The sequence below is a fragment of the Phocoena sinus genome, chromosome 4, assembly GCF_008692025.1.
Source record: "Phocoena sinus isolate mPhoSin1 chromosome 4, mPhoSin1.pri, whole genome shotgun sequence".
NCBI classification, from domain to species: domain Eukaryota; kingdom Metazoa; phylum Chordata; class Mammalia; order Artiodactyla; family Phocoenidae; genus Phocoena; species Phocoena sinus.
The window spans coordinates 20,243,243-20,269,557 of NC_045766.1; the positions used below are offsets into that span (position 1 = coordinate 20,243,243).

A 26,315-nucleotide genomic window follows, 5' to 3' on the forward strand; every position below is an offset into this window, starting at 1 on the left:
GGTGTGGTCACCCACTTCTCTGGACTGCTAGTTCAAGTTAGTTCATTTCCATCTGAAATGTTTGCAGCCCTGGATGGTTTTTTTTGTTTTATTTGTTTTTTTTTTTTTGCGGTATGCGGGCCTCTCACTGTTGTGGCCTCTCCCGTTGCGGAGCACAGGCTCCAGACGTGCAGGCTCAGCGGCCATGGCTCACGGGCCCAGCCGCTCCGCGGCATGTGGGATCCTCCCAGACTGGGGCACGAACCCGTGTCCCCTGCATCGGCAGGCGGACTCTTAACCACCGCGCCACCAGGGAAGCCCCCTGGATGGGTTTTAAAGAGACAGAACGGATGCCACACAGCCAGGGAACAAAATAAGATGAGACAAGAAGGATGATAATGGTGGTGATGAGAGTCATAGTAATAATATTATCTACCACTTGCTGGGCACTGACTATGTGCCAGGGCAGTATCTACTTCATGGCTGTTAACCCTCACCCTGCTCCTATGAGAAAGGTGGTATCATCCCATCTTGGAGAGGAGGAAGCCAAGGTGGTGAGTAGCAAGGGCTCATATAGCTAATAAATTGTAGAGTTAGAATTTGAACCCATATCTGTCTGATTCCAAAGCTCTTACCATTAAACCACCCCATTCCCAGGCCAGCATAGATGTGTGAACACATGCATGTCCATCTATGCATACACAGGACCACACACACACGTTCAACACACATACACATGTGTACACACACACACATTTGAATACACAAGCACACTCACACCAATTGACCACCACCATATACATACACATATGCACAAACACATGTCCCCTGGAGACAAACAAACATGCACATAAACATTTGTGTGATGCATACAGCCAAACACACACTGCATGTGCACCTACACACGGACACACACTTAGGGCATCCCAAGAACATACTTTCTGTCCTTTCTGGCTTCCCATTAGTAGTGGCCAGTGCATCCCACTGCCAGCTTCTCCCAGCCCAGGCCCCGGGAATCTTCAGGAAACTGCCGTCCTGAGTCTAAAGTGAAATAATGCTCAGGCCTCTGATCTGGGAACAGCATGCAAGTCAGGGCAGTCAGATGCATCACATTTTCTCACAAAAGAAATTTCTGATGTGCTTATTAACCTTTGAAAATACCAGCTCTCAGTCCCAAAGACTTCCTGAGTCCAGATCAAACTGAAAAATAACCTTGTGACAGACCACCCGGTTCTGAGCTGATGGGAATTTCAACCCAGGCCAGCATGTCCCTCAGACAAAATGTTCCACATACCAAACCTGACAGCAGCCAGCTCTGGGGAGTAGGGGAGCCAAGTGTCAGCTATTATAGATCATGTCCACGGTGGCTGTGACATGGGATGATTGCCCTGGGCCTGCGTCACAGTGGGGGCATCCGGGATGGCAGGAAGCAGCCGGCCCAAGTGCCTTTGACATTTATGTCCCTGTGCTATAGGGCAGAGAGTCTGCCTGTCATCATAGACAGATGTAGCCTTAGCCTTGGGCAGTTATTTTCTGTTTTGAGTGTTCAGTTTGGGGTAGAATTGTAGTTCAGTAGGTGTTGTCAGAAGAAAAGAGACAGAGTGTCATGTGGAAAATTGGGGATAAGCTGATAATTCCAGGGTTGGAAGAACTGACTCATTCACCGCACCATCTCGTGGTGGAGGACAGTCTCCCTGCCTGCTCTCTTTTGGGCCACATTCTGGGCTCGGAAGGCAGTCTCTATTATTTTCACAAGTCTCAGTGTTTCTCCTATCCCAAGAAACACAAGTGAAACAGAGCTTTTCCATTGTAACAGCTGCCAGGGACCACAGAGTTTAGCCTCATCTCTGCTTTGAATAAATTGGGTGGCCTTGGTCAAAACCCTTAATTCCAGAGCCTCAGCTTATATATAGAAGGTGGGACTATCAGTGCCTGCCTTGTCTACTTCACCAGTCTGCCATGAGGACACACAGGGCTAATGAGAAGACTGTGCTTTGAGTGAGCAGGAAGGACTGCCCTGCAGTGCTACAGACCGTCCCACTACTCGGTGGGCTGCGTGGATTCAAGTTCTAGCATCACAGCCACGTGCACAGCCCCCAGCAGCTACTTCAAAATTCTCACTCCTGCAGCTCCCAACACAACCCTACCTTTTCTCAGCCAATGACTTTGCTTTCCATTGCTCAGAGAAGAGAGAGGCCAAGAGGCAGGAAGGCCCTCTGATTCTCTACTCAGAACCTATCCACACTCTACCCATCTTTAACTCCCTGCCTGCTGGTTCAGAGGCCCCTTTCCCATCAATGGACAGCATCCCCACTTAGAATCTCATTTCCTGATACTTCCTTGGGGACCTCCCCTTATCACGTATCCCTTCTCGCTTTACTCTTTCTCTTGCTACTGGTCCCTTCTCGGCGCACAGCGGGGCTTTGACCAAGGAATTTGTGTCTGTAGGAACCTGTTGGGGGTTTGGACCATGAACAGGAACAGGGGAGAAACACTCTGGGTGAGGACAAAAATGGGGCAGGTGTGGCCCTTGGGAAAGGCTTCAGAGATAAGGTTTTGAAGACTCTATGGAAGTTGCAAGGGTGTTGCTGAAAATTGCAAGGGTTCTTAGATTGTCCAGACTGTCACCCTTCTCCCTCAGTCCCTGTTCTTTCTGTCTCCGTCCCTCTCCCTGACATCTATCCTCATACCCTCATCTTGAAGAATTAAAATCCTAGTCCCTTTGGGGACATAATGAAAAGTTCAGACTTTGTAAAATCACTGGCAGTTGAGTAATTGAAACATCACTTTTGTTTTACAAATAATAGGACCCGTTCTTGCTGCGCAGAGCTAGGCATCCCTCTCCCAGATTTGACCTGATCAATCCTACCAGTAGATGCAGCCAAGTTGTCTCGAAACTGTCAGTCGGAGGACCAGCTCTCTCCATTTCCCAGGGGTAAATAGAACCCCACCCAGGCCCATCAGCTTCTTTCACCAGAACTTGAATCTGATGGCAAGCATGTAAAGTCATCCCTCAGAATCCGTGGAGGATTGGTTCTGGGACTTCCTTAAATACCAAAATACAAGGATGCTCAAATCCCTTACATAAAATGGCATAGTATTTGCTTATTGCCTTCACACATTCTCACTTACACTTTAAATCATCTCTAGATTGCTTATAATACCCAATATAATGTAAATGCTATATTAATAGTTGTAAATACAATGTAAATGCTTCGTAAATATTTGCTGGCACATGGCAAATTCAAGTTTTGCTTTTGGGAACTTTCTGGAATTTTGTTTCTTTGAATATTTTCAATCCACAGTTTGAACCCATGGATGCAGAAGTCGTGGATATGGGGACTTCCCCAGTGGCACAGTGGTTGAGAATCCGTCTGCCAATGCAGGGGACACGGATTTGAGCCCTGGCCCGGGAGGATCCCACGTGCTGTGGAGCAACTAAGCCCTTGCGCCACAACTACTGAGCCTGTGCTCTAAAGCCCGCGAGCCACAACTACTGAAGCCCGCGCACCTAGAGCCCGTGCTCCACAACAAGAGAAGCCACCCAATGAAAAGCCCACACACTGCAGCGAAGAGTAGCCCCCGCTCATCACAACTAGAGAAAAGCCTGCATGCAGCAACGAAGACCCAACGCAGACAAAAAAAAAAAAATGTCGTGGATGTGTAATGTGTGGATTCAAAGGGCCAACTGTAGTTGGAACCATGTCATTCTGACAGCAGCCTCCTGGAGAGATTTCTCTTCAGTTCTTGCCTGGAGCTTCCATCCTTCAAGTCCTTCTTGAAGCTTGGCTGTTCAGCTTCCCCTTTAACTCTGTAAGATATTAAGCATCCTTACCATCTCTTCCATCTCTGCTTTATAGGAAAGATTTCAGTTGCTTGTAACCAGAGAATCTTAACTGATAAGCATATACCTCTGTAAAGCTCTCCCTCTGAAGATCTTCAGAAAGCCACCGACTTGGCTACCACATGACCTTCTTGTACCCTCTTTGGAAACACCAGGCATTAGATCCTGAAAGTACTTTATCCTCAGAGTCTGCAAGATAAGTACTATCATCATACCCATTTTTCAGGTGAGAGACTGAGGCTCTGAAAGATGTGGGCATCTGCTGAGGATTAAAGCTGGGACCAGGAAACTTGGTCATCCTATTAGTAAAATTTAGTGTAGCCCAAGAAAAGGAGGTTAACAGAAGGAAAGTGGGAGCATCTCTGGCCAAGATAGCACCTTCCTCCATCTCTCTCTTTCTCAGGCCTCCTACTCTGCCATTTCTGCTTCTGCTCCGTTTTCCTGCCTTTCTCTGTAGACTGGCTTTCTCTGCTCAGTTATTAGTGAGCACATTGCTGAAAAAGGCTGTTCCAAACCTAACTCTAAATAGTTACTCACTTCAAGCTTCTACCATCAACTATAGTTTCTGTGTTTCTTAGTTTGAAATACTGAGATAAAATCTGCTTGGTACCTGGACAGCTGGGGTCAGCTGAAAAATGTCCACTCTCCTGAAAAGATATTTATTTCCTAATCCCTGGAACCTGTGAATGTTATATGGAAACAAGGTCTTTGTAGAAGTGTTAAGGATTTGAAGATGGAGAAATTACCCTGGTTTATCTGGGTGGGCCCTAAATGCAATCGTATGTATAACCTTACAGATTGAGGCAAAGAGAGATTGGGCACAGACAGAAGAGAAGGTGATATGAAGCAGAGATTGGAGTGATGCAGCCATAAACCAAGGAATGTTTGCAGTCACAAGAATCTGGAAGAGACAGATTCTCCCCTACAGCCTCTGAAGGGAGCACAGCTCTGCTAATACTTTGACCTGAGTCCAGTACTACTGATTTTAGATTACTGGCAACCAGAACTGTGGGAGAATAAATTTCTGTTGTTTAAAGTAACCAAATTTGTTATGATTTGCTACAGAAGCTACAGGGAACTAATACAGCAGCCAGTGGATTCACTTCTCCTGCGTTAGGTGTCCACTCATTGTCCAATCAGTTATATCCAGGGGGATGTTAAATGAACAACCACAGAGGCCTATCCTCTGGGAAAGTAGTTGGTATATTCTCAGAGAAAGGACATAGCTGGGAGACACTTGCATGCATCCCACTACCACTCCCTGACACCTTTTATCCGATAGGTGTGAGAGGAAGTGTTGGGACACACTGGGCAGCAGTCATGCCTGAATGCATCACCAAGCCTAGGGCTCTCTCCTTCCCTGCCTGAATAGGGAATGAGTTCATAAACAGAGCTCTTACTGGGCAGTGGGTGAGGTGAGGTTAGAAGATGAGTCTATCTGTCTAGCTAATTCAAACAATCGTTTACTTAACACCCTTCTTTAGCCAGGTGTTGGGACAAGTTAGTACAGGCACCAGCCTATAGTCTGGTGGAGGGCAAAACCTGCACATCCTGGACAGCTGGGAAGAACTTAACGGGATCCTTTCATTGTTCAGTTAGTCATTTATTCAACAAATGTTTGCTGTGTACATATGTACCAGGCTAGGTGATATTATAATACAGTGTATAAAGTCATTGTCTCCGTGGCATGAGAAAAATAAGCAAGCAGATAAATGAGCAAATTAATTGAGCACAAATTGAGAAAAGAGCTACTACAGAAGAGACGTAGGATTCCAAGACAGCAAACGGTGCGTGAGTTGATGGGGAATGGTGGTGGCAATCAGAGCTTGGAATCAGGTGTTATTTGGCGGGGTTGGTGGGGTGGGGCCCCGTGAGAAGTCTGAACGGAGAAGTCGAATGGGCAGTTGGATTTAAACCTGGGGCTGGGAGAAAAGGTTTGGGCAGGAAATTTGTTATTGAGAGCCATGGAAACGAAGGAAAGGTCTAGGAAAAAGAGCACATAAACACCTTCTACTTGTGAACAAGCGGTTTACAAGAAACAATCTATTGCTTCATAAGCAGAAATTTATTGTTTTATAAATAGAAATTGCGTAGCTTCCTGCAGCCTCCTCCCTCTTCCACACTACATTTCCCAGAATGCCCTAAGAACCGCGCGAGACCCGGGATCGCTCTCAGACGCTTCCGGCGTAAGTGGCCCGGATAAGTATGGCGCTCCTCAGAGCGTTTGTGTCGCTCTTCACCCCGCAGGCAGGTTCTCGGGTCACCTGGCGGGTCTGTTTCCGGGCCCGCACTCGGCCCCGGCCCGGTTCCCTGTTCCAGTCTCTGCCCGGGGTCTGCGGGGCTGGCACGCCATGCCGTGGGCTCGGCTCCGAGGCGGGTAAGTGACCTGCGGGGCGTCCTCTTGGACGTTCTCCTGGGATATCTAGAGCCTGCTTCAGGCTGGCGAGACCCACACGGGGGCCCCGGCTCTTCCTGCAGCGCGACCTTAGACCCAGTCGGCTCTCTCCTGTAACCGCGGGGTCTGTAGTCTACCACGTTTGTTCATTAATTCCTTCATTTAAGCGTCAGTGCCTGGGCTCCGCTCTTTGTAAAGCACAGAGCTACGTTTAGGGGATACGGTGGACTAGGACTGACATGGGTTTTGCCCTGAGCTAACTGGCGGCGCAGTGGGGAATGGCAGTACAGTGTGACCCGGGTTGTGATAGGGGTCGCAGAGAAGAGTGGCACTCAGACTAGGTTGAAAAGGCAAGGAAGGATTCCTGGAAAATACGGCCAAAGCTGAGACCTGGTTAATCGTGCCAGGGAGAAAACAAGAAGCATTCCACGCGGAGGAAACATCATAAGCAAAAGTCCAGAAATGAGACTGAACACAGGTAGTTTGGGAACCCACTTTGGAGGCAGGATTGATGAGGCTGGTTATGACTTCGAATCTGGATATCAAAGGAGAAATCAATGTTACTTCTCAAGTTTCTGGCTTGAGCAGTTGAGTGGAGAGTAGTCCCATTTACACCAAGACAGAGAAGATTAATTATAGGGCAGTTTTTTAGAGGGGAATGAGAGGAGGAGAAATGGGGGAGAAAAGGCAGGAGTAGATGAGGTAAGGAGATGGGAAGGGAAGCAAAGTTAAACGTCTGTTTTGGACGCATTAAATTTGAGGTGCCTTTGAGATTCAAAGTGGAGGTGTTGGGTATGCAGTTACATAGACATTGAGAAGTACTGGAGTAAAAATGTTAACCGAAGCTGGCGGAATGGGAGGGACTGTCTGAGGGGAGAGTAGTGCTGAGCACGACTGTGTGCCAGGCACTGTAAGAGACCCTGGGTGCCAGAGACCAGTACAAAACAGGATTGTGGCCTTGGGAGAACACAGAGTCTAGTGGGGACACGGTGCAGTAAGCAGATCGCCTTAAGTTTTTTTCTAAATGGTGTTGAAAGCCATTAGTGAATTTTAAGTATGGGAGTGACCTTGATTACAGTTGAGATAAAAGTTTTTTTCCAGTTTTATTGAGATATATTTGATATACAGCAGTGTATAACTTCAAGGTGTACAACATAATTTGATTTACATATATCGTGAAATCGTTACCCCAGTAAGTTAACATCCATCTTCTCATACAGATCCAAAAAAAGGAAGAAAAAGGTTTTTTTTCTCATGATGAGAATTTTTAGGATTTACTCTCAACAACTTTCATGTATACCATACAGCATTCCTAGAATTTATTTATCTTAAAACTGAAAGTTTATACCTTTTGACCGCCCCGCCCCCCCAGCACCTTGCACTTCACAAAGGTCATACGGTATTTGTCTTTCTCTGCCTGACTTATCTTAGTGTAATGCCCTCAGGGTCCATCCATGTTGTCACAAATGGCAGGATTTCCTCATTTTTTGTGGCTGAAAAATATTCTGTGTGTGTGTATTATTTTACATATTAAATTTTAAACTTCTCTGACAGCCATGATTTTCTACTAGGACGTGATCTTTGGGATGCTTTTCTTCTCACTAATATTCTTTCTTAGTAACTGTAAAGACAGGATGCCATCAGGAGTGCCTACTCTAACAGAACCACCTTTTACATGTTTTTAAACTATCTTTCTGGAAAAATTCAGAAGTATCTGTAACAAAATTATATGTTATTCACTATATTTTACATATATCTATTTTACATACACGTGTGTATGTATATGTGTTTATGTGTATATAAAGATGTGAGGTATATAACATATCTCACTCTTGTGTACACATAAACATATACATATGTATGTAAATATGTATGTATGTAAATATGTATCGTTTATCAATCGGTACTTAGGTTGTTTCTGTGTCTTGGCTATTGTAAATAATACTGCTATTAACATGGGGATGCAGGTATCTCTTCAACGTAGTGTTTTCATTTCCTTCAGATATATTCCCAGAAGTGGAATTGCTGGGTCATATGGTAGTTTTTTTTTTTTTTAGGAACCTCCATACTGTTTCCATAGTGGCTGTACCAGTTTACATTCCCACCAACAGTGCAGAGGGGTTCCTTTTTTCTGCACATCCACACCAGCATTTGTTATCTCTTGTCTTTTTGATGATAGCCATTCTAACAGGTATGAGATGATATCTCATTGTGGTTTTAATTTGCATTTCTTTAATGACTAGTGATGTTGAGTACTTTACATGTACCTTTCATACATCTTCTTTGGAGAAATGTCTGTTCAGGTCCTTTGCCCATTTTTTAGCTGGATTATTTGGTTTTTTGTTATTGAGTTGTATGAATTCTTTATATATTTTGGATATTAATTCCTCATCAGATATATGGTTTGCTATTTTTTTTGCGTTTTGTAGGTTGTCTTTTCATTTGTCGGTTGTTTCTTTTGCTGTGCAGCAGCTTTTTAGTTTGATGTAGTCCCACTTGTTTATTTTTAATCTTGTTGCTTGTGCTTTAGGTGTCATATACAAAAAATCATTGCCAAGACGAATGTCAAGGAGCTGTTTTCCTGTGTTTTCTTCTGGGAGTTTTATGGTTTCTGGTCTTACATTTAAGTCTTTAATTCACTTCGAGTTAATTTTTGTGAATGGTGTAAGCTAGGGGTCTAGTTTCATTCTTTTACATGTGAATATCCAGTTTTCCCAGCACCGTTTATTGAAGAGACTGTCTTTTCTCCTTTGAGTATTCTTGGTTTCTTTATCAAATGTTAGTTGGCTCTATATGCATGAGTTTATTTATGCACTCTCATTTCTGTTCCCTTGGTCTATGTGTCTGTTTTTATGCCAGTACCATACTGTTTTGATTATATAGCTTGAAATCAGGAAGTGTGATGCCTCCCGCTTTGTTGTTCTTTCTTAGGATTACTTTGGCTATTCAGGGTCTTTTGTGGTTCCATACAAATTTTAGGTTTGTTTTTTCTGCCTCTGTAAAAAAATGCCATTGGACCCTCGATAGGGGTTGCATTGAATCTATAGATGATGTTGGGTAGTATGGACATTTTAACAATATTAATTCTTCTAATCCATGAACACAGGATACCTTTCCATTTATTTGTGTCTTCTTTGATTTCTTTTCAGCAGTGTTTTGTGGTTTTCAGTATAGCAATCTTTCACCTCCTTGGTTAAATTTATTACTAAATATTGTATTTTTTTAATTATTTTTTTTTTTGCGGTACGCAGGCCTCTCACTGTTGTGGCCTCTCCCGTTGCGGAGCACAGGCTCCGGACACGCCGGCTCATAGGCCATGGCTCACGGGCCCAGCCGCTCCGCGGCATGTGGGATCTTCCCGGACCGGGGCACGAACCCGTGTCCCTTGCATCGGCAGGCGGACTCTCAACCACTGTGCCACCAGGGAAGCCATAAATATTGTATTGTTTTTGATGCTTTCTTTTTCAGATAATTTGTTGTTAGTGTACAGAAATGGTATTGGTTTTGGTACATTAATTTTGTGTCCTGCAACTTTACTGAATTTGTTGATTAGATCTAATGGTTTATTGATGGAGTCTTTAGGATATTTTTATAGATAAAATCATGTCATCTGCAAATAGAGACAGTTTCCTTTTCAATTCTGTTGCATTTTATTTCTTTTTCTTGCCTGAGTACTCTGGCTAGAACTTCCAGTACTGTGTTGAATAGGAATGATGAGATTGGACAGCCCGGTCTTGTTCCTGATCTTGGAGGAGAGGCTTTCAACCTTTCACCGTTGAGTAGATTGTTAGCTGTGGGTTTGTCATATATGGCCTTTATTATGTTGAGGTGTGATCCTCTTGTACTTAATTTGTTAGAAGTTTTTAATCGTGAATTTTGTCAAATGCTTTTTCTGCATCTGTCAAAGTAATCATGTTTTTTTCCTTTCATTCTATGAATATTGATTGATTGACCTGAGTATGTTGAATCGTCTTTGCAGCCCAAGAAATAAATCCCATTTGACCATGGTGAATGATCTTTTTAATGTTATGCTGAATCAGTTTGCTAGTATTTTATTGAGAATGTTTGACCTGTAGTTTTTATTTATTTATTTATTTATTGTTGGGTCTTTGTTGCTGTGCGTGGGCTTTCTCTAGTTGCAGCGAGCGGGGGCTACTTTTCGTTGTGGTGTGTGGGCTTCTCATTGTGGTGGCTTCTCTTGTTGCGGAGCCTGAGCTCTAGGCTCACGGGCTTCAGTAGTTGCAGCATGTGGGCTCGGTAGTCACAATGCGCAGCCCCTAGAGCACAGGCTCAGTAGTTCTGGTGCACGGGCTTAGTTGCTTCGCGACTTGTGGGATCTTCCTGGACCAGGGCTTGAACCCATATCCCCTGCATTGGCAGGCGGATTCTTAACCACTGCACCACCAGGGAAGTCCTGGCCTGTAGTTTTCTGTTAGTATCCTTTACTGGCTTTGGTTAATGCTGACCTCATAAAATGAGTTTGGGAGTGTTCACTCCTCTTCGATTTTTTGGAAGAGTTTGAGAAGGATGGGCATTAATTCTTTAAATGTTTGGTAAAATTCATCTGTGAAGCCATCTGGTCCTGGGCCTTTCTTCATTGGGAGAATTTTTTTATTACTGATTCAGTCTTCTTACTAGTAATTGGCCTGTTTTGATTTTCTATTTCTTCCCGATTTTGTCTCGGTAGATTGTATATTTCTAAGAGTTTTTCCATTTCTTGTAGGTTGTCCAGTTTGTTGGCATATAGTTGTTCGTGCCTCTTATGATCCTTTGAAATTCTGTAGTATCGGTTGTAATGTGTTTTTCAGTTACAGTTTTGTTGGTTTGGGTCCTCTTTTTTCCTTGGTCTAGCTAAAGGTTTGTCAATTTTGCTTATCTTTTCAATGAACGAACTCTTTGTTAATCTTTTCTGTTGTTTGGATTACATTTTTAAGAGATGACTGTGATTGTTCTGTGGAGAACGGTCAGAATGGAGGCAGGGGGATAGGTTAGGAGGCTAAGGCAAGAGATAGGATGGCCTTGACTAGAGTAGTGGCAGTGGGAAATGGAGGATTAAAGACCGATTTATGAGGTGTAACAGGCGGTATGTTTTGTGTCAGTATCCTTTTTTGTAAAATGGGGATAATCGTAGTATTTGTGGGGTTGTTAGGAGGATTAAACGTGCCAAGTATGTAAAGTAGTTAGTACCGGCACATAGTAAATATCTAACAAGTGTCAGTTGCTAACATTACTCCTGCTGTTGGCTAGATGTGGAGGGTAAAGGAGGAATCAAGAATGACTGTAGGCTTCTGGCCCACGTGACCTATTGGATGGTGCTAAGGATAATAGGAAAAGCAGGTTTGTGACAGGAGAGAAGTTATGGGTTCTGCTTTGGCAGTATTGAACTGCATGTGAGATATCCATTGGGTAGTTGGATGGAAGATGATCTTGGCTGGAGATTCAGATTTTAGAGTCTCCAGCATATAGAAGTAATTATAGGAGGTTAGGAGATCATCCATCAAGAATGTGAGAAGGGAGAAAAGAAGAATGTAGTTCAGAATCCTGAGGGACACCAGGACGCCAGCATTTATAGGACTAGCAGAGGAAGAGGTGGTTGGGAAGGAATGGCTTTTTTTTTTCTAATGGAAATGGAGGTTGGGCAAAGGGATAGGCAAGCTGCATAAGGCAGAGCTGAGATCTGAGTCTCCTCCTCTTCTGTCCAGCTTTCTTCCATGATGCCACATGACCTCTTCAGTGTCATGTCCAGTGACCCAGGCCTCTTTTTCCTAGCTGGATCCCCTCAGCCTAGAATTTCCTTCCCTTTTTCTCTGCTCTATTCAGGCGCCTGGGAAGCCTTCTTGGACCCTACCATGCCCTTCTCTGCTCCCAGGCTATGTTTAGTTTCTGCCTCTGTAATCACACAACCCCCTGTACCTTCCTTGTATGTAGCACTTGCTCTAAGGAATGTAATGGAAGAGTGGAATTGATCTAGGCTCTGGCATCAGATAAACTGCAGTTTAAATCCTGGCTCTATCATTTAATAGCTAGTTGTCTTTAGGAAGACTCCAATATCCGATATCCTCATCTACAAAACTGGGATATCAGTATTTTGTGGGTTGTTGTAAGCATTCCTGAAAATGTATGTAATGAGTGGCATATAGGAGACAACTCTGTAGATGGTAGTAACCATGATTGTTGTTAATGTTGCATTAGCTACTTTTTTCATGTTGCTTTCTTCACTAGACTTTCAGTGCCTTTTTGGCAGAAACTGTATCTTTATCATAGTGAATGCTCAGTAATTTTAAATGAATGAATGAAGGAATCTTGTAGGTATTAGTATTATGCATACTGAGGTAGACCTTGTGTTAATAATTTTTATTGTTGACTTTTCCATTTAGAGGTCTTGTTGGTTTGTCATTTTTGACATCTTATTTACTAAAAATTCATTTTAACAGAATCTGGTAGCTCAAAGATCAAGAAACCTACCTTTATGGATGAGGAAGTCCAAAGCATACTCATCAAGATGACAGGCTTAGATCTGAAGAAGATTTTTAAGCCAGCTATACAAGAAGTGAAGCCACCAACTTATAAGCTAATGACCCAAGCACAGTTGGAAGAGGTATGTGAATGTAAGAATATTGGTGTAATACCTTCCTTTAAAGGATTAAACAAGATTTCCAGGACCCCTTCAGACGCTGGTAGCTGCTCTTCCACAGGTGCTAGTGAGGGGGAGTTGCAGGCACAGAAATGAGAAAAGTAATGTGAGCAGCAGGCAGAGAGGAGCAGGGGGTGTGGCCAAAATTAGGCAGACTGGGCGTGTGGTCCAGGCCTGGCTGTCCGGCAGAGCCGCCTCTGCTCCAGAACCAGCTTGATCAGCCTCCCTTTGTGCTGCCTGTTCCAGCTTCCCTCCTAGAGGAACATTTGTTGTGAGTACTTTGAGGCTGAGGCTTTGGTGAGATTATGAGATCCTTCTGGACAGCGTCCAACTCCAGGCAAGGGTCCTCCTGGAGTCGTGGGTATTGAGTGCTTTGTGGAAAATGCTTTGGTGTATGAATATGTGAAGAGCAATAGCTCTTCTTTCTAATTCAAGAATAATTAAGAGTCGTAGCAAAAAATTCAAATACCCAATAGCGTATCACACGAAGGGCCCCTTTCACCTCTCAGAGGTAACCACCGTTAACAGTATGGCATGGAGCAGTGTGCTCAGTGGTTAAGGGCAGGGGCTCTGGAGTTAAGTTGCCTGGGTTCAAATCCTAGTGCTGCAGCTTCTTAGCAATTTACTTAACATTTGTGTGCCTCTATTTTCTCTCTCATAAAATGACATAACAGTAGCACTTAGCTCATAAGGTAGTTGTGGGCATTAAATGAGCCAAATATAATACAAAATATTTAAACATATAGTAAGCACCCAATAAGTGAAATCCTTTGTCGTATTTCAGGCAGCTTTTGTGGCCTGGCTCTGTCTTTGAGCATCCCTTTGCCGTTTTGAGAGTGGTTAAGCCTGTAGCTACTGCTCTCAGCCACACCACAGAGGCAAGGACCAGGGCCCAGGAGCCCAAGTTTGGCTTTTTACTCACTTATTCATGGCTACAGCTTCTTCTCTTTGAAGTCTTTAGCATTTTTCATTAGTATCTGCTTTTGTCAGGTGATCCTTTTGGTCTGTAACCTTGCGGCTTTCCCAAGAAATATTTTATTTCATTAGGCTACAAGACAGGCAGTCGAGGCGGCTAAAGTCCGATTAAAAATGCCACCAGTTCTGGAAGAGCGAGCGCCAATAAATGACGTGTTAGCTGAAGATAAGATTTTGGAAGGAACAGAAACAGCCAAATACGTGTTTACTGATATATCATATTGCATACCACACCGGGTAAGTGTATGTCTAATTGCAAAATGATTTTTATTTGAAATACTGTGTAGAGATGGGCCTGAGGGACGAGGGTCAACATCGTGTGACCCAGCTGTCTGAATCTTCCAAACCAGAATTTCTGCGACTGAGTGAGACCTGGCAGATACAGCATAAAGAAGAAAAATGCAAACCAGCACCACATCATCATGTCACCATTTCCTTACAGATTATGGACACAGTATTTCCAGATTGACTGCAGAAAAAGAGACAGGTGTGCTGAGACAGAACAAGACAGAAACCTACCCTCAAACCACAAATAGGAAAGTATCTTCAAGGCAATATAGGAGAAGGGAGATTCTGCTCAAGTTGGACTGATTTCCGTAGCTGAAGCTTTTTAAGATGGAAATTCTTGCTGATGCCCAAAAAGCTCAGACTTCCTGAAGGATTTTCACTGTTCAGAATTTGCAGTAAAAATGCTGGGTTTCCCCAGATAATTTTCAGGCACCACTTCATCTGTTGTAGTTTTTATTGTCTAGCTCCTCTTCCTCTGATTGCCAGTTCCAAAAGAACACTCTGGCACTTACAAAATATATTAGTTGTTGTTTGAGCCTTTTCAAGTAAAGAGTAAAAGAGTAATTTACAGTTCAGCCCACAAGATGCGGTAGAATATTGCATAGTGATAGGGCTGGGGAAAGGGCCACCCTGTACTAATCTTTTTATCATATGTGATTTTGGTTAGAAGACATGATTTGAGCAATGTCCATGTCTGTACATCAATCACCTGTATATCTGACATAATGAACAGGGATCAGTTTCATTTTTAATTAGAGTTTTTGCTTTTATATATGTTTGCAGTGCTGTGCAGGCTGGTTGTGAGAGCATTCTATAACCTGAGAGGGAGAAAGGAACTTGGAATTCAAATTACCAAAATCCTTTTGAGGAACAACTGTGTTACTTTGCCATCTGCTATTTTTTTTTCTATTTGCAGTGCTTGATGAAAGTTTTAATTATATTATCCTCAGAATACATTCAGAGACTCTTAACATCTCTGAAGAGTTGAGTGTCAGTACCATCTGGTTAATTTAAACATTAATCAGCTGGGTCTCATTTATCTGCTATGTGCAAAGCTCTGTGTAAGTCACTCTGGGTGTTGCAAAGAATTGTAATCCACAGTTCCTGACCTCTTCCAGTTCTGTAACAATATTAACAATATCTGAGAGGTGTTAAGAATCCTGCACGTGATAAATTGCCAGTTGGGTGGTACACACAGTGGGTGGAATTCAGTGGAGGAAGCAGTCCTGTGGCCTGGGATTTGGCAGGCGGACCAGCCAGTCTCTGACACTTTTGTCTCGAGTATGAGGCATCGCAGAGGTGTGGGATTAAGACTCCACACCTTTGGGTTTGTTCCTTCAATCCCTGGGACTTTAAACATAAATCATAAAGTAGTAAAGTCTGTCTGTGTGAGACTTTAGGATGGGGAAATGAAATAATTCAGAAAGGTTTTATAGCACTTCTTTCTTCTGAAATGGATTTAGATGAATCTCAGGTCACCTTTTTTTAGTTGAACCGTTTTATGTATTGAACCCACTTGAAGGCTATAGATCACATTTAGTACATACTTTGATTTAGGTTTCTGCTTGTCAGAGGCACGGCAGTGATTAGTGAAGGGAGTATCAAATCTCGCCAGGTCTTTGAGGCTTACAGTTATCATTGAAATCATACAGATGATTGCGTCTTATGTTTCCCGGTTGCATTTTATATTGTTGATTGCAAGTTATTCTTATAATGGTGCTTAGTGAGGCACTGGAACTAAAAATTAAGTCCTCACGGACTCATCCTTGACTACGTTTTCTATTTCAGGAGCGTTTTATTGTCGTCAGAGAACCAAGTGGCACACTACGCAAAGCCTCTTGGGAAGAAAGGGACCGGATGATTCAAGTTTATTTCCCAAAAGAAGGTCGTAGAGTTTTAACACCAGTAATTTTCAAGGAAGAAAATCTTCAGGTAAGGTGATTTTGGTTTCATAGAGGTAGTGCTGATGGTTTCTTTGTTGAACAGTTGGCTCTGGTGCTGCTGGGCATTTTGCTTTGATAAACAGACATTTCTAATGATAAGGAGGGTTATTTATCTTGTAATTGGCTTAGGTAGGATTTGAATCCAGGTGTGACAGTTACGAAGCCTGTGTTGTTTCTGCATCCCTCTTGCTGGGCACAGATGTGGCCTGTGCGTGGATGGGCAGGTCCGGCATGGCGTCAGGACAGGTGTTGCACTCTCATGTTCTTCTCATGTAATTCTGTGTGTGTTGGTTTAGACCATGTACAGCCAGGACCGGCATGCTGATGTCCTCAATCTCTGCGTTGCCCAGTTTGAGCCAGATTCTGCTGAATATATCAAAGTGAGTATATTCTACAGTTTCTAAAGTATGGGCTGAAGTATGATTATGAGTATGATTTTTTAATCCAGCACAATGAGTTCGGTTATAAGCTTTGATACAGGGGGAAGAGAAGGGAAATGCCTGAACACCTATCAAGTGCCTGATGTACACCAGATAGATATTTTCATCCTCACAACCCTTGACTGAAGGATGAGAGAATTTAAGAGAGTTAAGTAACTTGTTGAAAGTTGCACAGCTAGTCAGTGGTAGAGATAAGACCCAAACTTGACGGCAAAGACTATTCTTTTTTCAGTTAATCACACAGGAAAACAGTTGTTCACGGAAATTTGCCAGAATGCAGTGTATGTATCTTCCAGTTCAGTTTAATAAATAATCATATAGTACCTTCCATGTATAAGGTATTGTTGTGGAGGTGTAGGTTATGGCATGAACTAGGATAGGGAGCCCTGTCAAAGTCCACAAATGATTGTGGGGAAGAGTGCTAGTTAAGTATACAGATAATTAGCACTGTAGGTCTAAGATGTTAGGTGCTAAGAGAAGGTTACAACGTGCTCTCAGGCGTCATAGGGCTCTTGAAGAGGGTTCTAGAAGGGCAGGGAACATTACGGCTGGTGGAGTTGGGTGAGGAGAGGTGTTTCAGGTAGAGGGGAAAGTATGAACAACAGGCAGGTAACAAAGTATACTTGAGAAATGGCCAGTCATCTGGTTTGCTTGTACATGCAGTGTATAGGTAGGGGAGTGGTTCAAGATTAAGCTAGAAAGGTAGATGGGGCCATATCACAGGTGACCTCAGATGCTAGGCTGATGAATCTGGACTTCAGCCTTTTGAACACAAGAATGCCCTCATCAAAGTCCTCATTTAGGAAGATCACTCTAGAAGAACTGAAGGAACATTAGTTAATAAGTTAGTGTGGGGTAGTTGATTGGATAGGGAAAAAAGGGAGTGGTGGCCCATTATTTCCAGTGGTCCATATATATATATATATATATATATATGTAATAGGAGCTTCATAAATAGTGCGTGGCTGGGCTTCCCTGGTGGCGCAGTGGTTGAGAGTCCGCCTGCGAATGCGGGGGACACACGGGTTCGTGCCCTGGTCCGGGAGGATCCCGCATGCCGCGGAGCGGCTGGGCCCGTGAGCCATGACCGCTGAGCCTGCGCATCTGGAGCCTCTGCTCCGCAAGGGAAGAGGCCGCAACAGTGAGAGACCCGCATACCGCAAAAAAAAAAAAAAAAAAAAAAAAAAAAAATAGTGCGTGGCTGCTGAAGAGTAATTGATCTGGCTATAAATGTTTGGCAGACTTGTTCCAGGCCCTATATACTTTTACAGTAGAGGGCTGGTCTAAATCATACCTGCTGGTTAGTGATAGTGGAGGCCGGTATAAGTAGACCTCGTTTACTGATACTTTCTTAGGCAGCTCACATGCTAGTAGATGTATACCCAGTAATGCTGCTCACTTCTATTTATTTTCATATTTCTGAAAAGTTGCATTTTGTGTGGATAGATTCATCATCAGACCTACGAAGATATAGATAAATATGGAAAGTATGACCTTTTACGTTCAACAAGACACTTCGGTGGAATGGCTTGGTATTTTGTAAATAAGAAAAAGATTGATGGTTTACTGATTGACCAGATTCAGAGAGATTTGTAAGTATGATCTTAGTAAGTAAAGAAATTCTTATTATCATTAAACTTGTATTTAATCCATGTTATTTTTCCAGTGATAACAATGTACTGTCCAGTGATAGATTTCACTTACCTCAGTTTGTTTATGGGTTTGTTTTTCCAGTATAATCCAGTTTTCTCAGTCTTTGGTTCTGTGTTGTGTAAACAGGGCTGGATTCTTTGAAAGAGTAAATGGCTTTCGGTCTGTACTGTATACCCTAGATATTGACTTATTCCTGGCCTTACTGGTGCTCCTGGATACCAGTGAATTTTCCATATACTTAAAGGGGATTAAATAGGAAATGTAAAGAAGTAGACATAAGCTCTGATGGGTGCTTTTCAGTAAAAGTCATTTAATTTATGAAAATACTCTTGCTTTTGATCCTCCTTGTTTTTGCAAGATTTTTAAGGCATTAAAAAGGTTACAGGTTTTTTTCAAAGTTGCGTGAAACAAAGAATGTCTGTTGTATTTTAGCATTCAACTGGTGTGCACCCAGCCTTCTAGCTGAAATAATACTTTACAACTTGTGATGAACTGAGGAGAAGATTATTTTCGAGTATCTTTCCATTGGTTGAGTTAGAGAAAGGCCAAAATAACAAGGAAAAGAAACCAACACGGCTGTAGTAAGAAAGTCACCAGAGAGCTTAGTGATTATTGCCATCTTGAATGTAAGGAGTTTTGACTCAGACTATCCTCCGTGTAATCTGAACCGTTCACACAAAGGTAAGGCAGTTGGAACTAGAAGGTTCCATATTGTCTGAGAATTACAGCCCATGTGGAAACAGTGTCATTTCTCACAGAAACATCATTCCTAATGGTAAGTGATTTCCAGGCTAGCCCTCTTCTCCAGCATATGTAGTGTAATCCAATTGAGAGGGCAGAAATATACCTTCATCCCACATAAGCAAGAGGCTGCTGGTGGTCCTGAGGATGCTCAAAAATGACTTGCCTTTAGGTGCATTAGCAGTGACATCTCCTGTGAATGAATTTTCTTATAAAGCTTCTCAAATGTAAATATTCTGAAATTATTTTATTATAAAAAGAATTTAACTTTTTTTAATTGTTTGCGCTACGCGGGCCTCTCACTGTTGTGGCCTCTCCAGTTGCGGAGCACAGGCTCCGGACGCGCAGGCTCAGGGGCCATGGCTCACGGGCCACCAGGGAAGCCCGAATTTAACATTTTTTATAAGAAATTAGAGCAACACAGAAATGTACTTCTGGACTTCCCTGGTGGCGCAGTGGTTAAGAATCCACCTGCCAATTCAGGGGACACGGGTTCTATCCCTGGTCCAGGAAGATCCCACATGCCGAGGAGCAACTAAGCCCGTGCATCACAAGCCTGCACTCGAGCCTGCGAGCCACAACTACTGCGCCCACTTGCCTAGAGCCCGAGCTCTGCAACGAGAAGCCACCGCAGTAAGCCTGCGCACCACTGTGAAGAGTAGCCCCTATTCACCGCAACTGGAGAAAGCCCATGCACAGCAATGGAGACCCAACACAGCCAAAAAGGAATAAATTTAAAAAAAATATATATTTCTTTGAAAATTAAGGTTCTTTATCGAGGAGTACTAATAAGCAATATTATAGTAATACTCATCACACGTAAGCTTTACCTCTGAAGCAGTTCATTTGCATACTGGGAGGGAATTTTGAGTTCCCTGAATTTCCTGATCTGCTTAAGTAAAACTTCCTGTGGGAATGCTGAACAGGACAGTTTGCTGCAAATCCCAGGCTAAACAGTAGAGGGTGCATGTCCTCAGTGAACGGAGCCCAGGCCAGAATTGAGATTCTGCACATTTATTTCAAACTGAAGTTCCACTGTTGGTTTTGAATTGAGATGCCTTTAAGATCTTTACATGTAAATTTATTTTTTTTTTAATTTCAAATATGGGCTGGGTGTGAAGCTAAATTATCCTGTGAGACACAGGCATCGTACCGTAGCATGAACGTAAAGAAGCCCTAAGCATGACTAAGATATAGAAACCCATTTAAGCTCTTTATGGGTTCACATGGTTATGCTCTAAAGAGAACTGCTGTTATCTTTTGTTGTCACGTTTATTGGACTATTAGATTACAACAAACACAACAGATTTATACTGAACATTTAAAAAATATTATTCCTCTGGAAAGTTTTACTTTCTCACTTCTGGCTTCTCAGTTCTACCAAGACATGGCCTTTAGGGTGGATGGGCCTTGGAATGAGCCCAGAGCATCTCTCAAAGGTCCCCATGTCTTGAGAAATTCTTTACCCCACTCTAGAAGGGTTTTTATTTTTCCTTTAACATTTTTATTGGAGTATAATTGCTTTACAATGTTGTGTTAGTTTCTGCTCTATAACAAAGTGAATCAGCTATATGGATACATATATCCCTATATCCCCTCCCTCTGGCATCACCCTCCCATCCTCCTTATCCCACCCCTCTAAGGTGGTCGCAAAGCACCGAGCTGATCTCCGTGCTATGCGGCTGCTTCCCACTAGCTATTTCACATTTGGTAGTGTATATATGTCGATGCCACTCTCTCACTTCGTCCCAGCTTACCCTTCTCCCTCCCTGTGTCCTCAAGACCATTCTCCACGTGTGTGTCTTTATTCCTGTCCTGCCCCTAGGTTCTTCAGAACCAATTTTTTTTTTTTTAGATTCCATATATATGTGTTAGCATATAGTATTTGTTTTTCTCTTTCTGACTTACTTCATTCTGTATGACTGACTCTAGGTCCATCCACCTCACTACAAATAACTCAATTTCATTTCTTTTTATGGCTAATATTCCATTGTATATATGTGCCACATCTTCTTTATCCATTCGTCTGTCAGTGGACACTTAGGTTGCTTCCATGTCCTGGGTATTGTAAATACAGCTGCAAAGAACATTGTGGTACATGTCTCTTTTTGAATGATGGTTTTCTCAGGGTATATGCCCAATAGTGGGATTGCTGGGTTGTATGGTAGTTATACTTTTAGTTTTTTAAGGCACCTCCATACTGTTCTCCATAGTGGCTGTATCAGTTTACCTTCCCACCAACAGTGCAGGAGGGTTCCCTTTTCTCCACACCCTCTCCAGCATTTATTGTTTGTAGATTTTTTGATGATGGCCATTCTGACCGGTGTGAGGTGATAGCTCATTGTAGCTTTAATTTGCATTTCTCTAATGATTAGCGATGTTGAGCATCTTTTCATGTGCTTTGTGGCCACATTTATTTCTTCTTTGGAGAAATGACTACTTAGGTCTTCTGCCCATTTCTGGATTGGGTTGTTTTTTTGATATTGAGCTGCATGAGCTTCTTGTATATTTTGGAGGTTAATCCTTTGTCAGTTGCTTCGTTAGCAAATATTTTCTCCCATTCTGAGAGTTGTTTTTTCATCTTGTTTATGGTCTCCTTTGCTGTGCAAAAGCTTTTAAGTTTAATTCGGTCCCATTCATTTATTTTTGTTTTAATTTCCATTTCTTTAGGAGGTGGGTCAAAAAAGATGTTGCTTTTATTTATGTCGGAGTGTTCTGCCTATGTTTTCCTCTAAGAGTTTTATAGTGTCTGGACTTACATTTAGGTCTTTAATCCATTTTGAGTTTATTTTTGTATAGGTGTTAGGGAGTGTTCTAATTTCATTCTTTTACACGTAGCTGTCCAGTTTTCCCAGCACCACTTATTGAAGAGGATGTCTTTTCTCCATTGTATATTCTTGCCTCCTTTATCAAAGATAAGGTGACCATATGTGCGTGGGTTTATCTCTGGGCTTTCTATCCTGTTCCATTGATCTATATTTGTTTTTGTGCCAGTGCCATACTGTCTTGATTACTGTAGCTTTGTAGTATAAAGTCCGGGAGCCTGACTCCTCGAGCTCCATTTTTCTTTCTCAAGATTGCTTTGGCTATTTGGGGTGTTTTGTGTTTCCATACAAATTGTGAAACTTTTTGTTCTAGTTCTGTGAAAAATGCCAGTGGTAGTTTGATAGGGATTGCATTGAATCTGTAGATTGCTTTGGGTAGTAGAGTCATTTTCACAATGTTGATTCTTCCAATCCAAGAACATGGTATATCTCTCCATCTGTTTGTGTCTTTAATTTCTTTCATCAGTGTCTTACAGTTTTCTGCATACAGGTCTTTTGTCTCCTTAGGTAGGTTTCTATTTTATTCTTTCTGTTGCAGTGGTAAATGGGAGTGTTTCCTTAATTTCTCTTTCAGATTTTTCATCTTTAGCATATAGGAATGCAAGAGATTTCTGCATTTTGTATCCTGCTACTCTACCAAATTCCTTGATTAGCTCTAGAAGTTTTCTGGTAGCATCTTTAGAATTCTCTATGTATAGTATCATGTCATCTGCAGACAGTGACAGTTTTACTTTTCTGATTTGGATTCCTTTTATTTCTTTTTCTTCTCTGATTGCTGTGGCTAACACTTCCAACCTATGTTGAATAATAGTGGTGAGAGTGGGCAACCTTGTCTTCTTCCTGATCTTAGTGGAAATGGTTTCAGTTTCTTACCACTGAGAACGATGTTGGCTGTGGGTTTGTCATATATGGCCTTTATTATGTTGCGGTAAGTTCCCTCTATGCCTACTTTCTTGCAGGTTTTTATCATAAATGGGTTTAAATTTTGTCAAAAGCTTTTTCTGCATCTATTGAGATGATCATATGGTTTGTATTCTTCAACTTGTTAATATGGTGTATCACATTGATTGACTTGCCTATATTGAAGAATCCTTGCATTCCTGGGATAAACCACACTTGATCATGGTGTATGATCCTTTTAACGTGCTGTTGGATTCTGTTTGCTAGTATTTTGTTGAGGATTTTTGCATCTATGTTCATCAGTGATATTGGCCTGTAGTTTTCTTTCTTTGTGACATCTTTGTCTGGTTTTGGTATCAGGGTGATGGTGGCCTCTTAGAATGAGTTTGTGAGTGTTCCTCCCTCTGCTATATTTTGGAAGAGTTTGAGAAGGATAGGTGTTAGCTCTTCTCTAAATGTTTGATAGAATTTGCCTGTGAAGCCAATAGAAGGGTTATTTTTATATATCCTCTCAGCTCTGAGGTGGCAAATGGTAGGAAGGTATTGACTATGTGAGAGCACAGAGATTATTTAGTTTGGGGAAGGCTAGGTAAGTTTTAAGGTTGAAAATTGTTTATAGGTTTCACAAAAGATAAGTACAGACTGTAAGAATTGAGCTTTTTTGTTATGGCTTCATCATAGATAGTTGTGTGACACTAGATAGGTTGCTGAGGTAGAACCTGACTTTCCTTTTGTTTGGTATGCATAATTGCACATTTGCTTCCCTAGGATGCTGATTTTTAACTGATGGGTTCCTGTGAATACAGGAGGCCTGGGAGTCTTGGCTTGGACTCCTGAAATGCTTCATACAGAGGCATCTGTCTCAATGAAAATTTGTTAGCAGATGTCACTGCAATGGTGGCACTGAGCAATCCCCATGACCACCAGCCTCTGGCTTATGTAGGATGAAGTTGGATTATGTTATCTGCTGATGATGTGGGCTGGCTTGGAAATCATCTACCATTAGAATGCTGTCTCTACAAGAAATGATGTTCTGCTTCCAAAAAGGATACAGCCACATTTAGAATACATTCACTGTCATAAATTGGGCCCTGCCTGTATTGATTCCTGCCCTACCTATCTCAGAGTTCAAATGAAGCCTAAATTAGACAGTATTCCTTAAAGTGCCTTTGAAAATATGAAACTGAAGGCCATAAAAAAATTTTTCTGGCCCAAGGGAAGTTTGAAATGTAATTTAAAGTTTGGCACATTTTATAGGACTGTGAAGCAAAAGAAAAACAGTACAAACAAAAATTAAAAAAGAAGAAAACAATAAACCTTTTTAACAGTAAACCCTTTCCCTCTAGAGTCGATGATGCCACCAGCTTGGTCCAGCTCTATCACATCCTCCATCCAGATGGCCAGTCAGCTCAAGAGGCCAAAGAGCAGGCTGCTGAGGGATTACATTTAGTTAAGGTAAAGGGACTTTTTTCACATTAGCTACTGGGTGGTGACTGAGTTGGAAAGAATTTTTAAGTGGGTCATATTTAATGGTAACTAAACAGACTTGTGGCCTTGAACCAGAGTGATCAGAGCTACCATATTTCTTTAGCCTGGACAGTAGAAACAGAGCTGCTGCTGGAGTCCAAGAAGTTCACACAGTGGGGCAGTAGCCCCCTTGTTTTTTTCAGTACTGGCAACTAAGTGGTCAGGTCACCAGCAGGGCGTGGTGGAGGACTGCTGGGTAGTACACATCCCCAGCGCAGCTTCCTGTCCTCCAGTTCGGTCACATTCCTGTTCCAAGTGTCCAGAAGCTGGGAGGGTAGTGCTTGTATAATACCAAGCCTTAGTTGTGCTATCATTTTGGAATTGCATACCTCTCAAAACTATGGGCTAACATAGATGTCTCTGTAAATGTTGAGAGACGATTTTTTTCAGGAAGGGAAGGGGAGACCATTGTATAATTTTCATCTCTAGATTCTAATGCTCAGGATAGACATGTATTTGTGGATCTGGCTTCTATCCCAATATTACTTCATGCATACTTCAAAGCAGTTACAAAGCTTACTAAGGATAAAAACAACCAGTGATGATGACATCATAGGTGGGGTAGAAAAAAAACCATTCTTTAAAGTGAAAAATCAGTTTGCTAACTCTTATCCTCCAGATTTCTCTTGAACCTAATGGTTTTTATTTTGATCCAGCAATGTCAGGTTTCTTAATTTTTTTCTGAAAGATAGCATCCATATTTGGATACCTCTCGTGTTTAGAATTAGTATTGCTTTAACTGTGTGTTTAGAATTAGTATTGCTTTAACTGTGTTTAGAATTAGTATTGCTTTAACTGTGATACTGTTTTCTGTCCATGTAGTATGCTTATTGTTTGGTAATCAGAAAAATACTGGAAATGTGGAAGGCTTTTTAAACTGGGACTTTCCTTTGCTACTACAGAAATGTTAGTGATGTCTCAAAACTAAAAACTATCAATAGTATATGCTCTATTATTTTCAAACTTTTTTTTTAAACAGGTCTTTGCAGAAACAGAAGCACAGAAGGGAGCATATATAGAATTAACACTGCAAGCTTATCAAGATGCATTCATTAGCAATTCTGCAGCTTCCTAAAAATACTTTTTAAATAAATTTCGTTTTACTAAATACTGGCTAGTTTTCTCTGTTAATACTGAGTGGTTTAAAAATGTCAAAATTGGGAGTTCCCTCCCTATAAAATTACTTCTTTTGTTTTTTAAATTCCAAGTAGTGCCTCTATCAGAAATGCAAAGAAAAACTTGTCACCCTGCTCACCTTCCTAGGCTACAAGGGGATGACTGAGAAGTACATCTCAGTGCCTGGCGATGGAGTTTCTAATCATGTCAGATGAGGACAGTATAACAAGAAAGGAAGAAAGTACTATGCCTCTGTGTTACCAGATGGGCCAGTCGTTGGCAACTTAACTAGAGCCCAGCTTAATGAGGTCAGACGAGCTGGAGTCTCAGACCCTGATTCCAGAAACGGGTACCTACCAGACAAAGTCAGGGCAAGGCATAAGAAAGCTACATAGAGAGGAATAATGCCATGAGGTCAAGGAAAATGGTTTAGCATGGATATTCAGTTCTAAGAAAAATGTGATTGATGGTATTTGAAAATACTTATTCAAAGAAAAGAGAATGCGGGCTGATCCCTAGGTGAGGTGTAGTTTTGGCTCAGCCTTCTAAAACTAGAATCCTATTTTCATTATGCAGAAAGGAAACTTTGAAGTATCTTCATTAATTCAAAAGATTTTATGAGATATGGTCTTAATGACAGTATGAAAAAAATCAAAGCCCACAGCAGTCTTAGTTAACAAGGAAACATTGTGATTTAGATGCTGCACATAAACTCCTCCGAAGATGAGGGCATTGTGCTCCCAGTGGGCCACAGCATCTGCATATAAAAATCTAAGGAGTTTCTCAGAGTCCAAAAAGCACTGTGGTCAGGGTGATGATCAATACCTGTCCATAATAATGATCTGTTTAGTTGAGTAAATGGGAAACATTATTCAGTCATCCAAAATATCTTCATCCAGGTTGATATCTGTTGTATCAATATCTTCTAATAATTCCAAATTATCCAAATCTACTTCCAGTTCAAGTAAACTCTGCAAAGAAAAGGAAGAGGGTGACTTATATAGTACTGTGTTAAAGCAAAGTTATTAAAGAAGAGTTATCTGTGATTCATGAAC

The 26,315-nt window shown here is 41.9% G+C and overlaps 2 protein-coding genes across 2 annotated transcripts in view; one reads left to right on the forward strand and one right to left on the reverse strand.

Annotated features, from left to right (window-relative positions):
- The first annotated feature begins 6,022 nt into the window (after window positions 1–6,022).
- MRPS22 (mitochondrial ribosomal protein S22) lies at window positions 6,023–25,252 on the forward strand. The gene is made up of 8 exons (XM_032630177.1): window positions 6,023–6,200; window positions 12,653–12,816; window positions 13,900–14,064; window positions 15,904–16,047; window positions 16,355–16,438; window positions 17,945–18,090; window positions 23,964–24,072; window positions 25,124–25,252. The coding sequence occupies exons 1-8, from the start codon at window positions 6,029–6,031 to the stop codon at window positions 25,217–25,219; spliced, it is 1,080 nt and encodes a 359-aa protein (XP_032486068.1). The 5' UTR covers window positions 6,023–6,028; the 3' UTR covers window positions 25,220–25,252.
- Window positions 18,442–26,315, reverse strand: part of COPB2 (COPI coat complex subunit beta 2) — a 38,278-nt gene continuing 30,404 nt past the window's right edge. Inside the window, exon 22 of the mRNA XM_032630176.1 lies at window positions 18,442–26,231. Coding sequence (XP_032486067.1) covers window positions 26,133–26,231 — 99 coding nt within the window. The 3' untranslated portion in view covers window positions 18,442–26,132. The remainder of the gene's footprint in view (window positions 26,232–26,315) is intronic.